Source organism: Microchirus variegatus (genome assembly GCF_963457635.1).
Source record: "Microchirus variegatus genome assembly, chromosome: 5".
Lineage (NCBI taxonomy): Eukaryota > Metazoa > Chordata > Actinopteri > Pleuronectiformes > Soleidae > Microchirus > Microchirus variegatus.
In genome coordinates this window covers 5,608,401-5,631,448 of record NC_139806.1, presented here as the reverse complement: position 1 = coordinate 5,631,448, position 23,048 = coordinate 5,608,401, and the positions used below count along the sequence as shown (strand labels likewise).

The window sequence follows — 23,048 nt, the reverse complement described above, 5'->3', positions numbered from 1 at the left end:
ACATTCCTGGAATTGTTGTCTTGCGGAGCTCCGCTTTGTCCCTAAAAAATGCGAGAGTGCAGGCGAGGGCGATAGTATCCGGAAGAGCGAAAGTCGGCGAAGTGTTCTATTCTCGTCTGAACAGTGCAGCACAGAGTTCTACACAAACTTCCATCCTCAGAGGATTTACATTTTATAAATGACGGCAATGTGCCCGGCTAGGGTCGTCTAACGATGGCTTTTCCAAATGCTAACTGTTAGCTGTTAGCTGCCGTTAGCCTCAGTGAAGCTGACGTAGTTTCCTGTGTCTCATTTGCATATTTAAAGAGACAGGCACTCAGAAGCGGGCGTTCTGAACAGGGCTGTTTTTGGCAGAGTGATTGAACTGCTGTGGTGCTTCATCCTTAAGGTATTTTTGACCAAAGCATGTCACAGACATGTTCATTAGGACACCAGGGAACTAGGCTAACTTGTGTATTGCCCAAGGACACATCGGCATGTAGACCTTCGAGTTGTAAGACGACTTGCTCTCCCACTGAGCTACTCTCGCCCCCAAAAAACTCCTGCAGTCAAATCCGTCGTGTCACCCACCTCGTTTCTTTTGGACACCCGTCTGGCCACGATGAGCTGGATCATCCCACGCTTGTTGCCTTCTGTTGACATGGACTTGCGCAGCGTCTCCATGGCGTCCTGGTTGGTTTTGCCCAACAGCGACTCCCCGTTGACGGCAATCAACTGGTCGTTCACTCGTAGCCGACCGTCCTGTTGACGGACGAGAAGCAAAAGGCAAAAAGTTGGGATTACAGTTTTTTTTTTTTCACAACTCCACAACAAGCAATCATCAATAAATCAGACTTTATAAAAATAGCAACCAGCAACCCATGAAGCTCAAATGCAGTATAATGTGTACTCTCTTCCTCGTGCATTTGTGGAGTAGCTAAACTACGCTTTAAAAGTTTGGGGTTCCATTTTTGTTGGAAAAGCACTTTTTTTTCAATGAATGTAACATTAAATGAATAATAAATACACTCTATACATTGTTAATGTGGTAAACGACTATTCCAGCTGCAAACATCTGTTTTTTTAATGGAATATGTACATAGGTGTATAGAGGCCCATTTCCAGTGTTTCCATTGTGTTTGCTAATGGCGTTAGAAGGCTATTGGATGATTAGAAAACCCTTGTGCAATTATGTTAGCACAGCTGAAAACAGTTTTTAAAATCATTATTTCTAATTTTGTCAATGTCTTGACTATATTTTCTATTCATTTTGCAACTCTTTTGATGAATAAAAGTGTGACTTTAAACGGAAAACACAAAAATAATTGTACAGGTGACCCCGTACTTTTGACAGTAGTGTATACTGTAACTAGGTGCAGCTGTAACGTGTAACTGAAACGATGCAGCAGTCACAAATACAACTTCCCACTCGTCTTTATCTCATCTATCAGTCTAATCGTCTCACTCTCAGTGCATCTTAATGTGTGCTTTTATGTCCATTATGAGGAGCTGTCAACACAAGCTCTGTTTGGATGACAAACAGTCGAGTTGACAAGACAACTGAAATTGACTGCGGCGCCTCACGCAGCAAAAGAAAACAGTGCGCTCTCAAAGATGTGATCGCGCGCACACACACACACACACAGAGCTTTTGTTGGTGGATGCTGACAAACAGAAAAGTCACTTCCACTCCGCTCTCCTTGTTAGGAGTCTTGGGGTGAATTCCAATTCCTCGCTTAACCCTCAATCTCAAAAATGCGCACTCCCTCTAGTGCAAATGCTGTCCCGATTCTCAGAAAAATTAAGTTGAGGGGCGAGTTTAAGGGCTGTATCGCCCTCAATATTGAGATTTTCTGAGACCAGACTGGACGCTAGCTTTCGCGTTATTCTGCTCCCTACAGTCTGAAGACGTATCTGCATTTAAGGGGGTGTCCCATTTCTAAGTGACAAAATAACCCTCAACACTTGGTTTTGAGGGCCAGTTAAGATTAAGGGTTGAGATTGAGGGTTAAGATAGGAATCGAAATTGGCCCTATGTCACCCCCCTGAGGACCGGATAACACAAAGATCCTTAGAATAGATCCTGGTACGTCTTATTATCCCAACGAACAGTGGAGTGCGTCGCACCTTGCAGGCCGCTCCTCCGTTGATGATGGACTTGACAAAGATGCCCAGGTCGGCGTGGTTCTCCTTGGAGCGGTTTCCTTTGACGCTGACCCCCAAACCTGCCGAGCCCGAGTCGCTGAGGGGAATCTCGAAGGTCAGGAACTCCCTGGTCCCGTCTGGAGTCAGCACCAAATCGTCCTCCTCCGTCTTCTTTAAGAGACACAACCAAAGAGAAATATTTAAACACGTATGGAAAATGGAACACAGTCCAACATCAATGCATTTATTTCAGCTTAAAGCAGTAACACAAACACTCCTTCAGCTTCGCGGAGCTTCCAGTGTTAGCCGAGAGGCAAAAGTTAAAAGGACTTTCATTCGGCCACTTGAGGTTAATGAAAAGTGCTTGTGCATAAATTGCAGCAGGGCACAGAGCAGGCAGTCAATCAGAGCACAAGCTCATTAGCTACATCAGATAAATTAGTGTTAAACACACCAGCACATCCAGGTGTAAAAGGCTCCGGGTTCATCAGAGCTAAATATATACAGAGGTGGAAGATGGAGTTTTAACTACTCTGACATCACACGATAGAATGTCATGAAAATAAAGTATTTTTCATTATTCAAGTTTCTCCACTAAACTTGAACTATGACGATGACCCAAGGCCTTTTTTTATTTATTTATTTTTTTCAGATTTACTGATTTTTTTTTTTTTTTTTTGGACTCGAAAAACCACAGACGGATTTGGATGAAATTTTCAGGAAATGTCTGCAATGGGACCAAGGACAAGTGATTAAATTTTGGACATGATCCGTATACCGGCAGGATGTATTTTGTAGACACTGAGCTGCCTTGCCGGAGGTCTGCGCTCTCCGAGTGCTTTTTTTTTTTTTATCAATGCATAAATTCCTTTATTGAGAGTTCGATTTATCACAACATGGACGGCTTGTTTAGTTTAATCGTGTTTTACTTTGATCTGGGTTTAAGACACTGGGAGATTAGCACGAAAAACAGAAAAAAATAACTCAGAAAAACAAAAAAATAACTCAGAAAAACAAAAAAATAACTCAGAAAAACAGAAAAAAATTACTCAGAAAAACACTCAAAAAAATAGGGTGGGGGGGGGAATGGATGAAAAACAGAAAAAAAATTTTAAAAAAATTAAATACTACTTAAACCGAAACCGAAAAACTAGTTTTTTTTTTTGTTTTCCAAATGAATGCAATCCACTTCCGCAACATAGAGCTCAGAGCTTTACTTACGCCACATTTGTCTTTACCTCCATCTTTGGGAAGGGCATGAAACGCTAAGCCCTCACATTCACGGCCCCTATAATAAATATTATTTATACAAGCGATATCTTGAGTTCTGGATTATACAGATGACTCGTTCTATACAGAGAGAATAAAACAGTCCAGTAATTCACCTGAGCGACAAACACCGTGCACCTGGATTGTGATTCCAAGAGCGTCAAACAGACAGTAAACTTCTGCCTAACCCTGAGTGAACACAGCAGCCTAATTGACATGTTGAGTACTCTCTCTCTTTCTCTCTTCCCCTCCACAACAGGTGCCTCCCTCTCTCTCTCTCTCTCTCTCTTCCACTCTCAACAATAAAAAGCTGTTCTCTCTTGCTTATTATTTGACAGCTGTCCTCTGAATAGACGGCGGCGTGCACGCTCGCGCCTGTGCAATTACCGCGCACGCCTAATGAATTCAATCATCGGGGCTCGGTGTCAGCGTGTCATTAGCTGCCTTTGTTTGCCGGGAGAGAGACGGAATTGCTCTGGGTGGAACAGAGAGAGATGGAGAGGGAGAGGGAAAATGGAGGACGAGGATGAGGAGGAGGATGAGGAGGAGGAGGAGGAGGAGGAGGAGGAGGGCAAAGCCGGGAGAAAAGGAGAAATAAAAATAAAAAGGACAAACAAGAATGAGAGCACTTTGCGGATGCCTGAGTGTTACCTGAAATACATTTGAGACTGAATTAAAACCAAAATCTACAGAAGTGAATGTGAGGCGGAGAATAAGAGTTAATTCAGTCTGAAATGATATTAAGAGGCAAAGTTTCACAGTCCTGCAAAAGGCAATGAGTCAGTTATGGACCTGTAGATTAAAACTCCAGTACAGATCCATTGACTTTTGGAGTTTTTTAATTGTATTTATTTAAAATCTAAGTCTAACCCATTAACCCATAACCCTCAAAATGTCCATCTCTAGACTTATTTTAACCATAAAAGGAGCAGGAAACGGCCATTTTGTTCCAGAGTAACTTCCGGTATCTGGCTGTTATTTACAATTTACTGCATGTTAACAACTTAAAATTAAGATCAACAACTGCAGTTGTACACGGACAACAGATTCTGCATGTATACAAATACTCAAACCACAAACAGAATAAAAATAGATAAGAAACAAAATATTGCATGCATGTTATTGCATGTAAATGAAAATGTTTACAGCAGATTTATTATATATATGGTAGATAAAGTGACTGTATAAGATGATGTTTGACAAGTTTAACTGCTTTTTAGCCATGGAAATAGAATATTTAAACTGTATAAAACTATATTTACAATAATTTCTTTAGAGTCTTTCTCAATGTGCAAAAACAGAAAGATGACCGTAATAACCACATGTTGCTGTTAACTGTCAATATCTGGTAGTTATTTACGATTTAGTGCCATGTTAAAATAGTGTATTAACAATTTAAAATGAAGAAATATATAATTGAGAAAAAAACACCAGATATTGGAATTTGAACAGTATAAAACATATTTCAAAATGAAAGAAAAATAGTTTTTGTCCAAAAAAACAGGCCAAACTATGCACATGCGTTTTTCCAAGATGCTGATTCGCCGTTGGGATTTCTCCGACAGCACAAAACGTGGCATTACTACAGACACGCAAAGTGCGCTTGTGCAAACTTGGTCTTTGGCGCCGTGCTTGGTTTTAAAGTGTTAAATATGGAACGGCTCACGTCGGTTTAATCCTTTTTTCTTCCCTCATAAAAAAAACCCAACAAAAGGACAAAGGTCTGCTGTTGCTGATCGGTTGTAAAATATCTTGTTGGAGCCGATTAATTGGCTTAAATTATGTATGGACGTTAGCCCAGGCAGCCAAAGCACATTAGCAGTCATTGATTATAATATGAAAACTAATTCAGTCGCACTTTAACAGGTAACTACATCATTTTGTTATTTAAAAAAAAATCAATACAGGCGATCAGAATTGTTAGAGAATAACACAACGCTGCAGATTTATTGATGAAAGTCTTTTTTCCAATCCTGTGCCTTTAAACGTCTCGTACTCCGAGTCACTTTTGAGCGATGAGACGGGAAAAGCAAGAGTTTAAATCCAGGCAGGAAAAAAAAAGAAAACAAAGTTGAGGAGCGGAGGTGAAGGAAGGAAGGATGGAGGGAAGGAAGGAGGGAAGGAAGGAAGAAGAGTAATGGGCTCGAGTGGAGGGACAGAGACAAATAGAGCGAGGGTGAAAAGGCGAGGAGAGGGTGAAAAGAATGAGAGAGTGCAGAGCGTGACAAAGACGGAGTGAGCGAGTGTGAGTGAAAGGCCGACAGAAAGAGATGAATCCATGTGGAACACAAAAGGAGACAGACATCGCCGCCTCTCTCGCTCTACGTCTCTCTCTCACCTCTTTTTCCCCCACCTGTCTTTTTTTTTATACCACTTCCTACTTTAATAACCATCTCCATCTGCTCATATTCTTCTTTTTCCCCGCTCACCTCACTAACCCTCATTTCTTCTCTGCATCGCACTCTCTCTCTCTCTCTCTCTCCGTCACCTCCTTCCTTTTCCCATTTCATTATTGAGAACAGAATGCCTGAGCCAGAGCTGCTTCAGAAACGACAGAGTGGATTATAGTTAAAAAAAAAAAACCTTGTGTGTTAGTGTGGATACGGTAAATGCAGCTGTTAGAAAACTAGTGTGAAAATCCTAATGGACATTTTTGCATTTTTTGCCAACTGAAAGAGAGAAGAGATGCCACCACGTTGGTGTTGATGGACACGGTTCAATTATATCCACTGGATATGAACCCTCTTTTCCTTTTATCTTGCTTGGATTGAACCAAAATAACTCAAAGCTTCTAAACCAGGCATGTCCAACTAACCCTAACCCAAGAGCAGTCAGATTACTAACCATGAACCTGGTTAGATAGTTAGATATAGCCATTATTGGCTTAGATTTGGCTAGATTACGATTTAAAAAAATATAATTGTGAAAACAGTGCATTTGTATGTAACTTTTAGTGTTAAAAAAAAGGTCTAAAGGGACCATTGGCCCCCATAAATCTTCAAAATGATCAAATCTGGTCCTCGTTAAACGAAGCAGACTCCATAGTCTTAAAAGCAGGTTTGGCTTTCCACTATTCTTGTGGTGTAGAGGATATATTAAAGGTCACATAGAGTGGTCCTATCGCACATATATGTGAGTTATGGACGTCTACTTACATACATTAACTTGTTTTTATGCTCAAAAACCTCCTAGTTGCTGGAAACGAGCCGATAGAAATCTCTCCTGACTGAAGCTCTCGTCAGCCGCGCAGTTTCAGCAACTGTCTTGTGATTGGCCGAGTACCTGGAAGTGACGTAATTTAGCACATCAGCTCTCAGAAGCGCAGCTCCCCCCTCTGGAACGGTGGATGCACTGCTACTCATTATTAAAAACATTGTTTTAACAATGTTTAAAAATAGCTTCGTCACGACTCCCAGCCGCAGTTCTCAGCAATGGCTGAACTGTTTGTTTAGAACCTTCAGGGCTTCATAAACGAGGTAATGGTGCAGATACACACTAAAAAACAGCGTTAAAGGGATAGTTTTTATAGAATTTTGGACATAAGACCTATTTTCCAACTCAGCCTGTGTGATGGAGACGTCTGGAGACGTTTTCAAGAAATTTCATTCAGTTCTTCTAGTTGCCGAGTTCACTGGTGCTATGGCTAGCGCAAGTCAATGGTACCAGCTAGCATGGCATTAGAAACACTCATACAGACTCCACAGTGCGCCCGAGGCAAATCAATTGCAATGGCAGACTATCGATGTACATATCTGTGTTGATAGAATGTTTGAAATAAAGCCAAACTTGCAATTTGAAGGATTTATGTCTGCAGCTGCTGCAGCGCGTCATACTTCCTGTTAGGCTATGACAGCGGCGGACTGATTCCGCTTCTCCTGAGAAAGTAGTCCCTCAAAAATTTGTGCGATGCGAGGTTAGTTTTGTTTCAAATATTATTCTATCACCACAGATATGTACATCGATAGTCTGCCGTGGAGTCGGTATGAGTGTTTCTAACGCCATGCTAACTTGTACCATTGACTTGCGCTAGCCATAGCACCAGCGAACTTGGCAACTAGAAGTAGTGAATGAAATTTCTTGAAAACGTCTCCAGACGTCTCCATCACACCGGCTGAGATGGAAAGTAGGTCCGAACTATCCCTTTAATTGGTACTTCCGTTCTATGGGAGCTTTAAATGTTGGTATTTTTTACGTAAAGAAGTATAGAGGTATAGTTATAAACAATAAGTCGTCTAATTTTTCCATAGATTTGCAAATTACAAATCAGTGGAATGCTTCACTTTCAGAGTATTTTTTTTTCAGTTCTTCCTCTCGAGTGGTGGCTCGACTGTGATCTGAACTCCGGACGAACAAACAAACAAACAAACAAACCTGTTGAGTTGATAAAGTCGGGGGAAAAGTTGGTTGAGGGGAGGTGGAGAGAGGGAGGTGAGAATGGCACAGAAAAGAGATGGAGAGAGTGGAGAGAGGAAGGTGTGAAGGAGGCAGCGAAGGGTGTAATTGGTCGAGGGAAGTCGGGCGTGGAGAGCATTGTTGGCTGCCTACTGTCGCACCATCCATCTCTTCTTATTCATCGTCTGCCTCTCTCTACCTCCTCATCCTCTTCCTCCTCTATTACACTAAGAGACCAAAACTTACCCACAAAATATCAACAACATTCTCCCTCTCTCTCTCCCTGATCTTTATTCATGTCTTCACCACACTTTACCTCCTCCCTTCTTCTGCTCACTACTTAACCGTTTCCATGTCTTCCTCTCCCATCACCCCCCCCTCACCTGTCCTCCCCTCCTTTTCTCTTGCTCTTCCCGACACGTCTCGCTGTCGCTTCATGCTGATAGACCATGAATATCAAACACCAGAGTGAGCGACAGAACACAGACGGGCACAGCGTGGAAGAGGAGGAGAGGAAGGAAGGCAGGTGTGTGTGTGTGTGTGTGTGTGTGTGTGTGTGTGTGTGTGTGTGTGTGTGTGTGTGTGTGTGTGCAGGGGTGAATGAGTGATAAAGAGGAACAATGAAGAAAGAGAAAAGTGGTGCATTTGTGAGACTTGGATGAACCCGCCACCACCATGTCACCTGTGCACAGAGGTGGAAAGTAATGTATTAGTTACTGTAATTGAGTCATATTTTTGTGTACTTGAACTTTTTAATGTCATTTTTTTTTAATGTGTGATTTGATACGTATACTTCACTTATCTACAGTTTTTAATCACATTTTTGACTGAGTAAAAAACTGTTCTTTGGCAGTGAATGATGAGGACAGGTGAACGAGAACGGGTGAACGATGAGGACAGGTGAACGAGGATAGGACAGGGGATTGGGACAGAGGAACGAAGAGGACGGAGGAACGATGACGCGGACAGGTGAACGATAAGGAGAGGCGAACGTTAAGGACAGGAGAAAGACGAGGACAGGTGAACAACGAGGACAGGTGAACGACGAGGACAGGTGAACGACGGAGACAGGTGAATGATGGGTAAAGATGAAGACAGGTGAAGGATGAGGACAGGTGAGTGATGAGGACAGGTGAACGATGAGGACAGGTTGAAAGAGGAGGGGACAGTTGAACGATGAGGACAGGTGAACGAGGAGGGGACAGATGAACGATGAGGACAGGTGAACGACAGAAGAAAGAACCTTGTAAAAAAGTAACTCAGTAACTTTTACTTTTAACAAACAACAACATCACCACGGAGCGCAGTGACAACGTTACCGTGGTTACCAGTTTGTTTCCTTGTATTTGTTTTTGCCATTGTTGCATCTCGATCCAAATGATGAAATAAAAAATAATGAGCGTTGTCCCAAGACACAGGAGTGAATGCAGTTTAAACGCCTTTACGCCACTAAAAAACCCCAGGTTTAAACTGGTTTGTGACCATTTGAAACAGGTAAGCAGGGATTATAATGTGTCATTCCAAACAGACAAAGCAGCATGTGCACTCACTGCAAAACGTCATGCTTGTACTGCGTCCAAAAAACATGATCTGCTGCCCTCGTCTCCATCTCTCATGGACAGACAAACACAATGTGCGCTCGCTGGTTCCAGCTCCCAAACCCCATTACAAACCATTCATAACCTCATCCAACCTGCAGCAATTACATCAGCAGCTGCTCCCAGTCACTCCACGCACGCGTGTGCGCGCACGCTACTTTGCTAGTGCACTTATGTGGGAATGTGCGGCGGGGATTGAATTTGAAAGGTTGTGCGTCCTGTGTGAAGTCGGCCATATGGCGACTTTGTGTTTGTAATGTGTGAAAGTCTCCGTATAGTTTACGTAACCGTATACTCTGAGCATGTGTGTGGACGAGCTATATGGGTGGCTGTATCGTGTGTGTGAGAGAGAGAATGGGCCAGGTGGCAGCTTGAAACATCACTTTAATTAAGCCGTAGAGCCCGTTCTGTGGTAGAAAACGGCCCTCGCTGATTGACTCGTACGTGTCACCGAGAGGCCGCCGCCACAACACAGAGGCTGCTGCAGAGCTGCGGCTATTCATCACTGCACTGATTCTTCCTGCACGAGTCATAAAACAAACTTATGTAACTTCACAAACAGTTCCCTCTGCACTCTGATATTATTATTAACATCCTGTTCTATTTAAACGAGCTTTCTATTGACGTAACTGCTCAAGGTGACGCAAAACCAAGGGGACGACAGCGACTCTCGTGTTCCTCATGGTCACAGTTCAGTGACTGTCAACAACAACAAAGGACTGACATTATGTTCTTGAGCCCTTTAACACCTCAAGCCTCAAAATGTCTGTCTATTGTTCACCTGTCCCCATCGATCACCTGTCCTCATAGTTAACCTGTGTCGTTATCGTTCACCTGTGTCCTCGTCGTTCACCTGCCCTCATCGTTCACCTGTCCTCATAGTTAATCTGTCCTCGTTCACCTGTGTCCTCCTCGTTCACCTGCTGTCATTGTTCACCTGTCCTCATAGTTAATCTGTCCTCGTTCACCTGTGTCCTTGTCGTTTGCCTGTCCTTGTCGTTCACCCGTGTCCTTGTCGTTCACCCGTCCTCATCGTTCACCTGTGTCCTTATCTTTCACCTGTCCTCATCATTCACCTGTGTCCTTATCGTTCACCTGTCCTCATCATTCACCTGTGTCCTTATCTTTCACCTGTCCTCATCATTCACCTGTGTCCTTATCGTTCACCTTTCCTCATCATTCACCTGTGTCCTTATCGTTCACCTGTCCTCATCTTTCACCTGTGTCCTTATCTTTCACCTGTCCTCATCGTTCACCTGTGTCCTTATCGTTCACCTGTCCTCATCGTTCACCTGTGTCCTCATCGTTCACCTGTCCTCATCGTTCACCTGTGTCCTCATCGTTCACCTGTGTCCTTATCTTTCACCTGTCCTCATCGTTCACCTGTGTCCTTATCGTTCACCTGTGTCCTTATCTTTCACCTGTCATTATCGTTCACCTGTCCCCATCGTTCACCTGTGTCCTTATCTTTCACCTGTCCTCATCGTTCACCTGCCCTCGTCGTTCACCTGTCTTCGTCGTTCAACTGTTCCCGTCGTTCACCTGTCCTCATCGTTCACCTTTTCTCATTGTTCACCTATCCCTATCATTCACCTATGTCCTCATCGTTCACCTGTCCTCATCCTTCATCTGTCCTCATCCTGTATGTTTTCTCTTTATATATATATATATATATAAAACCCCTGTCTTGTGTATTGGTAAGAGTGTACGTATGTGTGGTATTTGTACGTGTCTATACTGTATTGTTTAAAATGTCAGAAAATTCATAAAGAGAGTTAAAAAAAACTAAACAATCTTTTCTCAGGGTTACTTGGTATAAAAACCTTGAGAACCACTGCTCTGCATTGTTTTTAGATAAACAACAGTTGTTTTTGCGCTGCTTGTCGAGAACACCATGAATAATATAAATGTATTACATTAAGTCAGCGTACAGTGACAATGGTGTCATGCGACATGCATGGATTGTGTTATTTAACACAACGTAAAAGACACTTTAACACACACACACACAGTAATATTTAAGCCGTGTCATGCATACATGCTATACATTTTCCTGCACGGAGAAACCTTTCATTGTTGCGCGGCGTCTCTGCGCCCAGATGAGAGGAAGCGTGTGATAGATAGCATCTTAGCGCGGCTGCCGCTGATGGCTTTTCAATGTAGCGTCGCAGTAATTTTCCATAAGTCTGTGTGTGACTAATGGCATAAACAATGGAGGTGAATGTTCACGTTATGGGTCTATTATAGGACGATCAGGGCCCGGGTGAAGACAGATGCCTTTGATCAGGGCTCTATTGTAGAAGAAAGCCAGGTGCAGGAGTGAGAGGAAGAGCAGAGTTAAATAGAGAGATAAAGGAAGAGGAGGAAGTGAAATACAGAGACGTGGGTGAGGGCCATAAGGAAAGAGACACAGAGAAAGCCACCGTAGTGTTTTGTTTTTACAGCCCATTGGCAAAGCAACAAATTACTTCAATGACTCCCAGTTTATTTGTGCAGCCAGCATAAGTGTCTCATTTGTCTTTTTTTTGCTTAGTTTTTTTTCCTTCTCCTCTAAACATTTAAAACTGCCCAAGCTGGTGACGTCATGCAGCAGTTACCTCAATCAGCCAATGGGGATTCCCGGCTATCACGGGCTGCCTCGGATGCTAAAGGGAGGGGAGCAGTCAGAGTCAACAGGTTAGACACGAGGGAGGGCAGAGCTGCAGCTAACGCTAATTTTTGTAATCCGTCGATTATTTTCTCGATTAATTGTTTGGTCCATAAAATGCTAAAAAATGTTGATCAAAGCTGGAAATGTTTTTGTCCACAAACTGAAATGATTCAGTTGTAATGACTTCTTTGTTATGTGGAGCAAAGAAGCGAAGAAAATATTCACATTTAAGAAGCTAAAAAGATCAGAAATCTTGTTTTAATCATGAAAAAAGCTTCAAACTGATCGATTCACCGTTTCAGCTCTCGATGCGTTTGTGTCTGAACAACAGATCCGATCACAGAACCACATTAGCTGACATCCTCTCACCCCTTACCCTAAACCTAACCCTTAATACTTTAAATCAAGGCTATTCAACTTAAGGCCCGGGGGCCTGAACCGGCCCTCCAAGCAATTTGGAATGGCCCGAGGCCCATTAACCCATAAATAATGAATGTATTATTTAAAAGTGAATAAAACCGTAGCATCGCCTATTTCTGGCACTTTGTGACACTTTGCGTTCCTTTTTGGCAAATACTAGTACAGCTGTAATTGTAGGCGGTCTATGTATATACCAGAATATTTTGCACTACAAGCCAACTGTAGCAATTGTAACTGAATATTATTGGTACTTTTACTTATATTTCTGCAAAAATAGCCTATTGTGGACATTGCACCTTAATGTTGTTACCTCTAACTTTGTAAGCGCCAATTGTGAATGTTGGTGATACTGTAATGCTAACCTTTTTGCACAAAACTAGCAGCCATTTTATTAAATAAGTGCAAAAAAAATTATAACATTTTGTATCTATTTGTATCCATTTACTGTACATGCAACACAAAATAGTTGTACAGGGGTTGACCGGCCCACTGGCAGGACAGCCTTCCAAAAAGCTGGTCTTCCAGAAATTTTAATTGAATAGCCCTGCTTTAAACCCTTGATTTCTTTTTGTCTCAGGTTTAAAATAACATGATTTCATGTCAGAGCAAACCCAAATTGTGCTTTCTTACACTCAACTCTTTCTCCTCGCTCTCTCCCCGTCACTCATATAAGACCAGGTCTGATGTGTTCAGACATGGAGACGCGTCCAGGACACATTTTTAATGCCAGATATGAACAGTCTTAACGGCTTAAATGGTGCTTTAAAGTGACTTTCTTTACTCTTTAACCACCCACAAACACAACAATGCAGACAGTCAGAGAGAGAACGACTGCTGCAGAGACGTGGGTGATTCTTGGATCACTGGGTCGAAATGGAGAAGCGAGAGGTTTTTTCCCCACTCCAGTTGTTGCATCCCGTCTGCGGCATAACCCTCGACAAAGCTCAAAGGTTTTGTTTTTGGGATAAATAATTCCACTTTTTTTTTTAGCCCGAGTCCAGTTTACTGTGTGGTTCTTGTTTCTACTTGATTGAAACTTCCTTCAGCTTCTTAAATGTGAGGATTTCTTCCTTCAGCGATTCGCACAAACATTAAAAGAAGTTGTCCATGAATGATGGAACGATCGATATGATGATCAATATATCCAGTTACTGCTGTATCCACGGATACAGATGTACTGTATTTACTAGGAAATGGATGCTTGTCCATTAAAAGCTGTGCAGACGCACACGCCCTGCAGCTAAATCTTTACACTCAAGGTGCCTATATTGTTGTTGTTGTTGATGATTATGATGTTTAAAATGAGATGCCTGACAACAGATAATATCTGAAAGGCATCCAGTCCATTATAGCGGTTGATGTTCCGGGAAAGAGGAAGAAGAAAAAAAATGTGCAGGTTTGGTGTTTGGGAACACAGGAAAGGAGGAGGAGGGAGGTGAGAAAATATTCAGCAATCTGTCCGATTCAAGTCCCTGTGGTCACATTGATTTCCAGAGGAGTCGACAAACCAAAATGAGAGAGAGAACACATTCTTTCACTTGCAGACAGAAGGTGATATACGACGATCATTCATCCAGTTTACCAGTTAAGGCTGTTCTGGGAGCTGAAGTCGATCCCAGCTGACGTCGTCATGGCCACACCCAGACAAACACACTACTGTTCAAAAGTTTAGGGTCACCTGTACAATTATTTTTGTGTTTTCCATTCGTCAAAAGAGTTGCAAAATGAATAGAAAATATAGTCAAGACATTGACAAGATTGGGTTTTCTAATCATCCAATAGCCAAACACAATGTACCATTAGATCACTGGAAATGGGCCTCTATACACCTATGTACATATTCCATTAAAAACCAGACGTTTCCAGCTAGAACAGTCGTTTACCACATTAACAATGTATAGAGTGTATTTCTGATTCATTTAATGTTAAATTCATTGAAAAAAAAAAGTGATTTTCCTTCAAAAATAAGGACATTTCTAAGTGACCCTGAACTCTTGAACAGTGTGTATGTGTGACATCACCAGACTGCCGGCCACTGATTGCCGTCCCACAAGAATCGAGCCAAACAATGGCACCGTCCCAATACCTCCCCTAACCCTCAATTTTTGCACTAACCCTAAATATTTGCGCATTCTCGTGTTGGGGGGTGAGCGGGGGGAGGCGATTTTGCCTGATGCGGGCTTAAAACGAAGTGGAATATGAAATTACCCATGATGCTTTGCGAATTCAGCTAGCCGGCTGATTTTTTTCAACAAAGATGGCGGCCACGTTGCAGGTATATTTTCGCAAATAAGCAGGTTACAATGTCGAAATCGGAATATCTTGGTTCGATATACATCCAGAGGACCATTGAGCTTTGAACACTAATGTCAGAAAATAACTGACGATTTATGAAAGCAGCTAGCTAACAAGCTAACTAGCTAGCTAGCGGCTGTTTGCCGAGTGCTTCCAGAGAGTAGCAGCACGTTCCATCCGGTAGAATTTTTAACATGCTAGCACGTTCGTTATGTTCACTACGCTAATTTGCATATAGTGGTGTCCCAATTCTATAGGGAAGCCACTTTACGGTGGAGGGCAATCAAAGCCAAGGGGGAGAAATGGGACGGGGCCAAAATGTAGATCGGTTAAAAAAGACTTAACGATCCTAAAAACGTGGGTTAATCTCCAACAATTACCGGGGAAATGTCTAAAATCTCAATATTTAACAGAGGAGTCTGGTTCAGTGTTTGATAGACCAGGAAATATGGAGTCTCAGTAAAAACAACAACACTGACAGTAACATCAACAACGCTGTCGACAGCTTTCACTGAAAAGTAAACGACTAAATCCCCTTCGTGTTTCTCTGAACGCAGTCTGATCCTGACGAAATGACACGTGTCGTCACGTCTGAGCGTGTGCGAGAGCTTCCAGCTGCGGCCGACACGTGATCGCCAGACTCTTACGCCCTGCCGCGACGTTCCTTCATGTTTGGAGGATCATCCACACAGCTGGCACACAGGTACGAGCGGAAAAAAAAATCACATTTAACAGTCAATTACGCTTCTAATGTGCCACGTGTAAAATATTTTTTTTTAAAACGCTGCCAATTACCGGGTTCCAGACGCAAATCCAAGGTACGGCCAGATGTGTAGTGTGGAGTCTGAGGTTGTTAAATTCCAACTCAAGCTTGGGAGGTAAATGGTGAACGGTGAATATTTGAATTGCTTTTTAATCTGGGCGCTAAAGACGCGTGTGCTTCCAACAGCTGCTGTAGAGCCGATTCAGAAGGGTCATTTTTTGTTAAGTCATGTTCTCATTCCTCTAATTATCCCTTTCAGAGTAGTCGTGGGTATGTTTTGGGTACTTAGTTTGTGGAAATATTAGCATAGTCGCGATGCTAGGTGGGAGCACAAAGCCAAGTGGGCGTGTGAGGTTTTGTCTTTTGTCAGCTGCCGAGGCAAAGTGATCTGGATTCTCATCAGAATCGGTCAATCTTACTCTTGTTTGGTCTGTAAGATGTCAGGAAATGTTGACATTATGAATTATTTGTTACATGGAGCAAAGAAACCAGAAAATATTAATTAATAAGATATTAAAACATATAAGAAGGTAAAAAACCTGAAATCGGTGTGTTATTAATTATTGAAAAAAACACAAAAAAACTGATTAATCGATCATCAGAATGGTTAGCGGTAAATTTAGCCATCGATTAATTGAATAATTGATGCCGCCCTAAGTGATTGTGGTGAGTTTCCATTATTGGGACTTGAATATACAGTCCTAGTGATTTATTTTGAAGTGCCACGAAGGGAAGCCTGTATATTTCCAGTCATTGCAGGAACTTGGTGGTTTACGACGATCTGGGTGTGAGATTTCAGTCTGAAACTGTGTGGCTGACGAGAGCTTCAGTGAGGAGAGATTTATATCGGCTCATTTACAGCAACAACGAGGTTTTTCACCATAAAAACAAGTTAATGTATGCAAGTAGACCTCCATAACTCACATATATGTGCAACAGGACCACTCTATGTGAGCTTTAGTGATTTCTTTGTTATGCGGAGCAAAGAAACGAAGAAGAAATCCACCGATTATCAGAATAGTTGACGATTAATTTAGCCATCGATTAACTGTTTCAGCTCTTATCTTATTAAAACTTTCCTTCTTCTCTCTCCACTTAAAAAATGCTAGTGCAAAAACGACATATTTTAGACACTAAAATCATTCATTCCGGAAAGAATCCTATGACTCATGATTGTTCTGCTGTGTTAACTTCATGATTATTCATCAACACTCAACTCAAATGTCCCCCTTTAAACAAAGAAACCCCAGAGCGCAGACGGAGAGTATTTATGGTGATGACACACGGCGTACGTGTGCCTCCGTTATAGATGCAGGTGAACAATAAAGTGAAACCTAAACTAAACTGACTGTTTGTTATTCACCTCACTCGTCTGAGAGTCTGCAGCAGCGAGGCAGAGGCCAGAGCCGCGAACCTCATCCACAGCCGTCAAATAAAGCAGAGAACGCCTGCGCGTGTGTGTGTGTGTGTTCCCACCTTTAGCTGACAAACACAGCTCTGTGCCGGAGTGACGGAGCAAATTATTCCGGCACAGTTGGGTAGCGCTCCGTACTGATGAACCGTGAAATTGTGATGTGTCGGAGCAAGTCTGGATGGAGATTGTTTGAACGAGTGTTTTTCCCCCAACTAACATTTCTCGCGCGCGATTAGTGACTTGCACTTTGATTAAGTTAGCTAGTTTAGCCCCGTATATGGACATATAAGCTCTCGCTTATACACGACTCACAAAAAAGTTAGGGACATTTGACAGGAATATGCCTGAAAACAGTGATGTTCTACCTTGAAAGCAGGGCATTAAAGTAGAAGGATGTTAGCTAAGGAAGCTAACAACAGTGGTGGCTATACCACAACAAAAAACCTCAATGTCAAAGGTTAACAATTGAACCACAACAACAGACAGTACTGAAACATTGAACAATTGGACATGTGCATTCAAAAGTTTAGAGACATTTAACTTAAGTTTAGTGCATTTTTTACAATTTTTGGACGAGATACTATACTATGACGTTTTTGACAATTTTTGACCATTTTTGGACGACATACCATACTATGACGTTTTTGGACGACATACTTTACTATGACTTTTTGGACCAATTTTGGACGACATACTATACAACGACATTCTTGACCATTTTTGGACGACATACTATACTATGAAGTTTTTGGACTAAATACTATACTTTGATGTTTTTTACCAATTTTAACCAATTTTGGACGACATACTATACTATGACGTTTTTGACCGTTTTTGGACGACATACTATACGATGACGTTTTGACCGTTTTTGACCATTTTTGGACGACATACCATACTTTGACGTTTTTGACCATTTTTGGACGACATACTATACTTTGACTTTTTTGGACGACATACCATACTTTGACATTTTTGGACGACATACTATACTATGATGTTTTTGACCATTTTTGGACGACATACCATACTTTGACGTTTTTGACCATTTTTGGACGACATACCATACTTTGACGTTTTTGGACGACATACTATACTATGATGTTTTTGACCGTTTTTGACCATTTTTGGAAAACAAACTATACTTTGACGTTTTTGACAATTTTTTTGACCAATTTTGGACAACATACTATACTATGACATTTTTGGACGACATACTATACTATGACGTTTTTGACCATTTTTGACCAATGTTGGACGACATACTATACTATGACGTTTTTGACCAGTTCAGTATAGTGCATAATCCAAAAGCCCAACATCCCCAAATTTTTGTGAGTAGTATATAATACTACTGTGTGTTTCTCAAGGGGGCGGGGCTTGAGTGGGCTTAATTGCAGGCCAGTGTCGGGGTGGAGTCTTACCGAATCTCTGGGGCATTGCGTCTGGGGCTCGGCGTTCTAGAGGAGGGAGGGAGGGACAGAAAGTCATCAAGAAATACACTTTTTTTTTTTTAAAGAAACAGTGAAAATATGCGCATAAAAGTCATGCAAATGAAGGCAGTGTGATGAATTAATGGGCATGCGAGGTATGAAAGTGATGAGTCTCTGCAGACAGATGGGTCACTGCGGTCGGTGTAGTCTATACGAGCTCAGACCTCCTATACAAACTGTGGATCAGACCACAATGACGACTGTGTTTACAAGGACAAAGTGTCTAAATCTTTCCACAAAAAGTGAGTCACCAGGGACAAAGAGGGCATGTCACACACTTTTTTCCTCACTTTCAGACTGTTTCACTCTCCAGAGTCCGTCTCAGTGGTGTCCTCTAACTGTCATGAAGAGAGAGGAGCTGTGTTCACCTTAAACTCTTTGCTTTGAGTGTGACCCGAGTGCAACTGTGTGCGAATGGGATTCAAATCTGTCAGGAAACTTGGTTTTTGGATGAACTTATAGCTACAGGACAGTGTGTGGTCAGCTCCACTACACGTCTACTTCACTCCTAACAATTACAGTAACATCAGCCATGCTTTATTTACGATTGAAAAAAGAGAAGCTAACTTTTAAATCCATTAAAAATCAGTTCGGTGTGAACAAGATTTTGTGCTAAAACTAGATTTTTTTCAATTGAAATATGAAATATATAGTCTACATGTACTATAAATGTATACGTATAAAGGTTAACGGCATGACGACTGACCAGGAAAAGACGCGCATGGCGTCATGTTTACGTGTCGCGGCACCGTTTATGGTTAGCTCCGTTAGCTGCGTTACCTCCTTTAGCGCCGTTAGTGCGCCTACAGTCGAACTGGAGCGGTCCGTTTAACAAATGTCATGTTTACGTGCTGCGGTACCAGAGTCCAGACACTGTTTACCGGTTAGCACCATTAGCGCTGTTAGCGCGCCTACAGTCGAACTGGAGCGGTCCGTTTAACAAATGTCATGTTTACGTGCTGCGGTACTGGAGTCCAGACACTGTTTACCAGTTAGCACCATTAGCGCCGTTAGCGCGCCTACAGTCGAACTGGAGCGGTCTGTTTAACAAATGTCATGTTTACATGCTGCGGTACCGGAGTCCAGACACAGTACCATTAGCTCCTTTTAGCGCCGTGTTAGCGCGCCTACAGTCGAACTGGAGCGGTCTGTTTAACAAATGTCATGTTTACATGCTGCGGTACCGGAGTCCAGACACAGTACCATTAGCTCCTTTTAGCGCCGTGTTAGCGCGCCTACAGTCGAACTGGAGCGGTCTGTTTATTAAACGTAAAGAGCAGCGCTACAAATAAGCAGCGTACCTGTGTACTGCGTATGCGTGCCTCTGTTTTTAAAGTTTAGCGTTACTTTAGAGACCCATTTCTAACAAATCGGACAATAGATGAGTATTTAGAGTACTACAATAGAGTACCACATGTCTGAAGGTTAACGGCATGACGACTGGCAGGAAAAAGACGCATGTGACGTCATGTTTACGCGCCGCGGAACGGGAGTCCAGACACGGTTTACCAGTTAGCTCCGTTAGCTGCTTTAGCTGCATTAGCTACGTTAGCGCGCCTACTGTTGAACGGGATCGGTCTGCTAAAAATACGTGTGACTCATTTTGACAATCGGGAGTCACGTAAACACGACGTCGCGCGCGTCTTTCTCCAGTCAGTCGTCGTGGAAACGCGTCAACCAGCACTAATTTAATTAGAATATGAATTATAATCTAAAGAATAGAGTACTACGTTAAAGATCTAAATGTGTTTTTAGGAATTATACCAGTGTTAAATGACTGTAAAGCTGTGACAGACGCATGTAATCTAGTGTAATCTGTCTCTCACTCCATTACAAGCTTGGATTTCCTCCAGCGCTCATTGTGATCCAAAAAAAAAGCTGCATATAACGTGATGGATGAATGTAGAACACCTGAGGTTTGTCGATTTATAACGTATGGAGGTCTGTGAACACTGAAGGTTTGTCCATCATTATTCATAAAAAAACTGAATCTCACCTCCAGCTTTCTAAAAAAAAAGAAAAGATTTGATTCAGTGAGAGCTGAACTTTCAACCGTTGAGTTTTTCCCTCTGAGGCTTCACAGACGTCCACTGTCAGGACTCAGAGACGAAATACCACTGAATCATGTTCTGCATTTCTTATTATTTAACTGCTCTGTTTTTCTGAGAAATGGGGAGGGGGGGGGGGGGGGGGGGGAATCCAACCGCGCTTATTTTCTCCAGGAAATGTAATCACTGTCTGGATTGTGTTTATTTTTCAATGAACGTGCAGCACCTTCATTACTGTTGGACTGGGCAATGTGGCTAAAAATATAAGTGCAATAAAAACGGCTTTTGAAAGTGGATTTTTAATCATAATTACTGCAATAAGTGCAGATAATTAAAGCTTAGGTAAGAAAAAAAAAACAAAAAAAAACATAAAAGCAGTTTTAGGTTTAAGCTCCCGAGCGTTTCTGCGCTGAATAAACATTTATACTCTTATTGAATTATTTTTATTAGCAGTGAAATTCACGTGTTCTTCCATCATATGTTGTTTTACAAAACCGTTCTTGTTATATTCCTGCTAAGGTTACGGCCGACCTTTGGAAAGAACAACAGCTGCTGACTTGATTTTTTTCATTAGACCACATTAGGTTATATATATATAAATATATAAAGCTAACTGCCACTCTTAATTCATACCTTCATGTGGCAGGAAAACGTGCCATTTACTTCATAGCTAATTTGCCTCGTTTGTGCTATAATGATATGGTATAATTAGGTTTATTTCCTGTATGTTTTTTTTTTATGTTTGCTGACACGCTGTTTACCCTCCTCCTTCTCACACTTAGATGAACTCTTTAAGTGAGATAAAGAAAGAAGCTGCTCGTTTTGTGCACTGGACCGTCGTCGTCGTAGTCGTCTTCTGCCCTCCCTCGAGTCCCATCGCGACGCTTTTCCGACGTCAGCCTCCTCCGCCTTCTGCAGCTGATAACCGCAGATCAAATAACATAAAACCTCACAATCTTAAGTACGCAGCGTCAGCCGGACTCTAATCTGAGGACGAGCATCGACCGCCGCGGCGCTTCCCCCCCTCGTCTCGGCTCACCTGCGGCGACAGGCAGCCAATCGCCTCGTCTGCATCTCCCGCGGTGATAATTGTCACCAATCAGCCGCTTGATTGACACGACCCGCTAGCAAATGGCTGCTTGTGTCTATAATGGCAGCGCAGAGTGCTGGGAGGTACCATTTTTAGAGGTGTGGGGGGGGGGGGGGCGGTTTGATGCTACTCTACATTTAAATTATGTTAGAAAAAAATTCATAAAATGATTGTGTTATTCCAACCATAACCTGATTTTTAATGTTAGTCCAAGTGAAATTGTACTGAAGTGAAGGAACAACACACTAGTTCTTTGACTCGTTGATAGATGCTAGTTTGTTTTGTTTCAGATATGATTCTCTTTGTAAAGTATTTATTGCGACACAAGGCAGATTTGATAAGATAACTCTTCTTTCTGCTCCCTTTCATTCATACGACGGAGTATTAGCGCCAAATTTTATTTAACCTTTCAAGATAAAGCTCGTAACATTAAAAAAGTTGTAATAGCTATCATGGGTAAAAAGTCGTAATGTTATGAGAATAAAGTCGCAGCATTATGACTATTCTCATTATATTACGACTTTACACTCATTATACTACGACTTTATTCTGATTATATTACGACTTTATTCTCATACTATTACAACTTTATTCTCATTATATTACAACTTTATTCTCATTATACTACGACTTTATTCTCATTATACTACGACTTTATTCTCATATTACGACTTTATTCTCATAATTTACGACTTTATTCTCATTATATTACAACTTTATTCTCATAATTTACGACTTTATTCTCATTATATTACGACTTTATTCTCATACTAATATGACTTTATTCTCATACTATTACGACTTTATTCTCATACTATTACGATTTTATTCTCATTAAACTATGACTTTATTCTCAAAATATAACAACTATTCTCATTATATTACAACTTTATTCTCATTATATTATGACTTTATTCTCATAATATTACGACTTTATTCTCATGATATTACCACTTTATTCTCATATTACCACTTTATTCTCATAATATTACCACTTTATTCTCATATTACCACTTTATTCTCATAATATTCCGATTTATAAACTCGCCTCGGGCTAATGTCATTTGGTCTATGAAGTGATAACCGGTCAAATGGAAAAATCGGAATACTCAGAAGCTGAAAAAATGGCATATCGCCACCTAGTGCAATGGAGTCTGACAAACATTGTTCAATTTCCACCTGGTGCTTGTACACACTGACAAGGACAACAGTCTAATTAAACGACAAAGTTGACTTACAGTGACTGGTGTTTCAGCCAGAAATAAATTAAAAAAATAATAAGCACAAAAGCACTTGTTGATAAAAACTCATTTGCTGTTGCTCCAGAAGTGCAATATATCAAATATGGGGAGTCTAATGGAGAATAAAATATGGAATGACATAAAAACCCACCCTAAATAACTAGTGTCAGGACTAGATTAGCACTAGTTTGCAGTCACAGGCTGTGAGTGACAGCAGAGAGAGCCACACAGGGATTCACATGACTGTTTGC

General features: G+C 41.6%; 1 protein-coding gene across 1 annotated transcript in view; it reads right to left on the bottom strand.

The window, feature by feature from the left end:
• Nucleotides 1-23,048, bottom strand: part of LOC310927087 (partitioning defective 3 homolog) — a gene marked incomplete at both ends in the record, with an annotated part of 292,124 nt that overhangs the window by 117,654 nt on the left and 151,422 nt on the right. The window contains 4 exons of the mRNA XM_083889330.1: nt 571-741; nt 2,107-2,295; nt 11,981-12,028; nt 18,350-18,385. Coding sequence (XP_083745456.1) covers nt 571-741; nt 2,107-2,295; nt 11,981-12,028; nt 18,350-18,385 — 444 coding nt within the window. The remainder of the gene's footprint in view (nt 1-570; nt 742-2,106; nt 2,296-11,980; nt 12,029-18,349; nt 18,386-23,048) is intronic.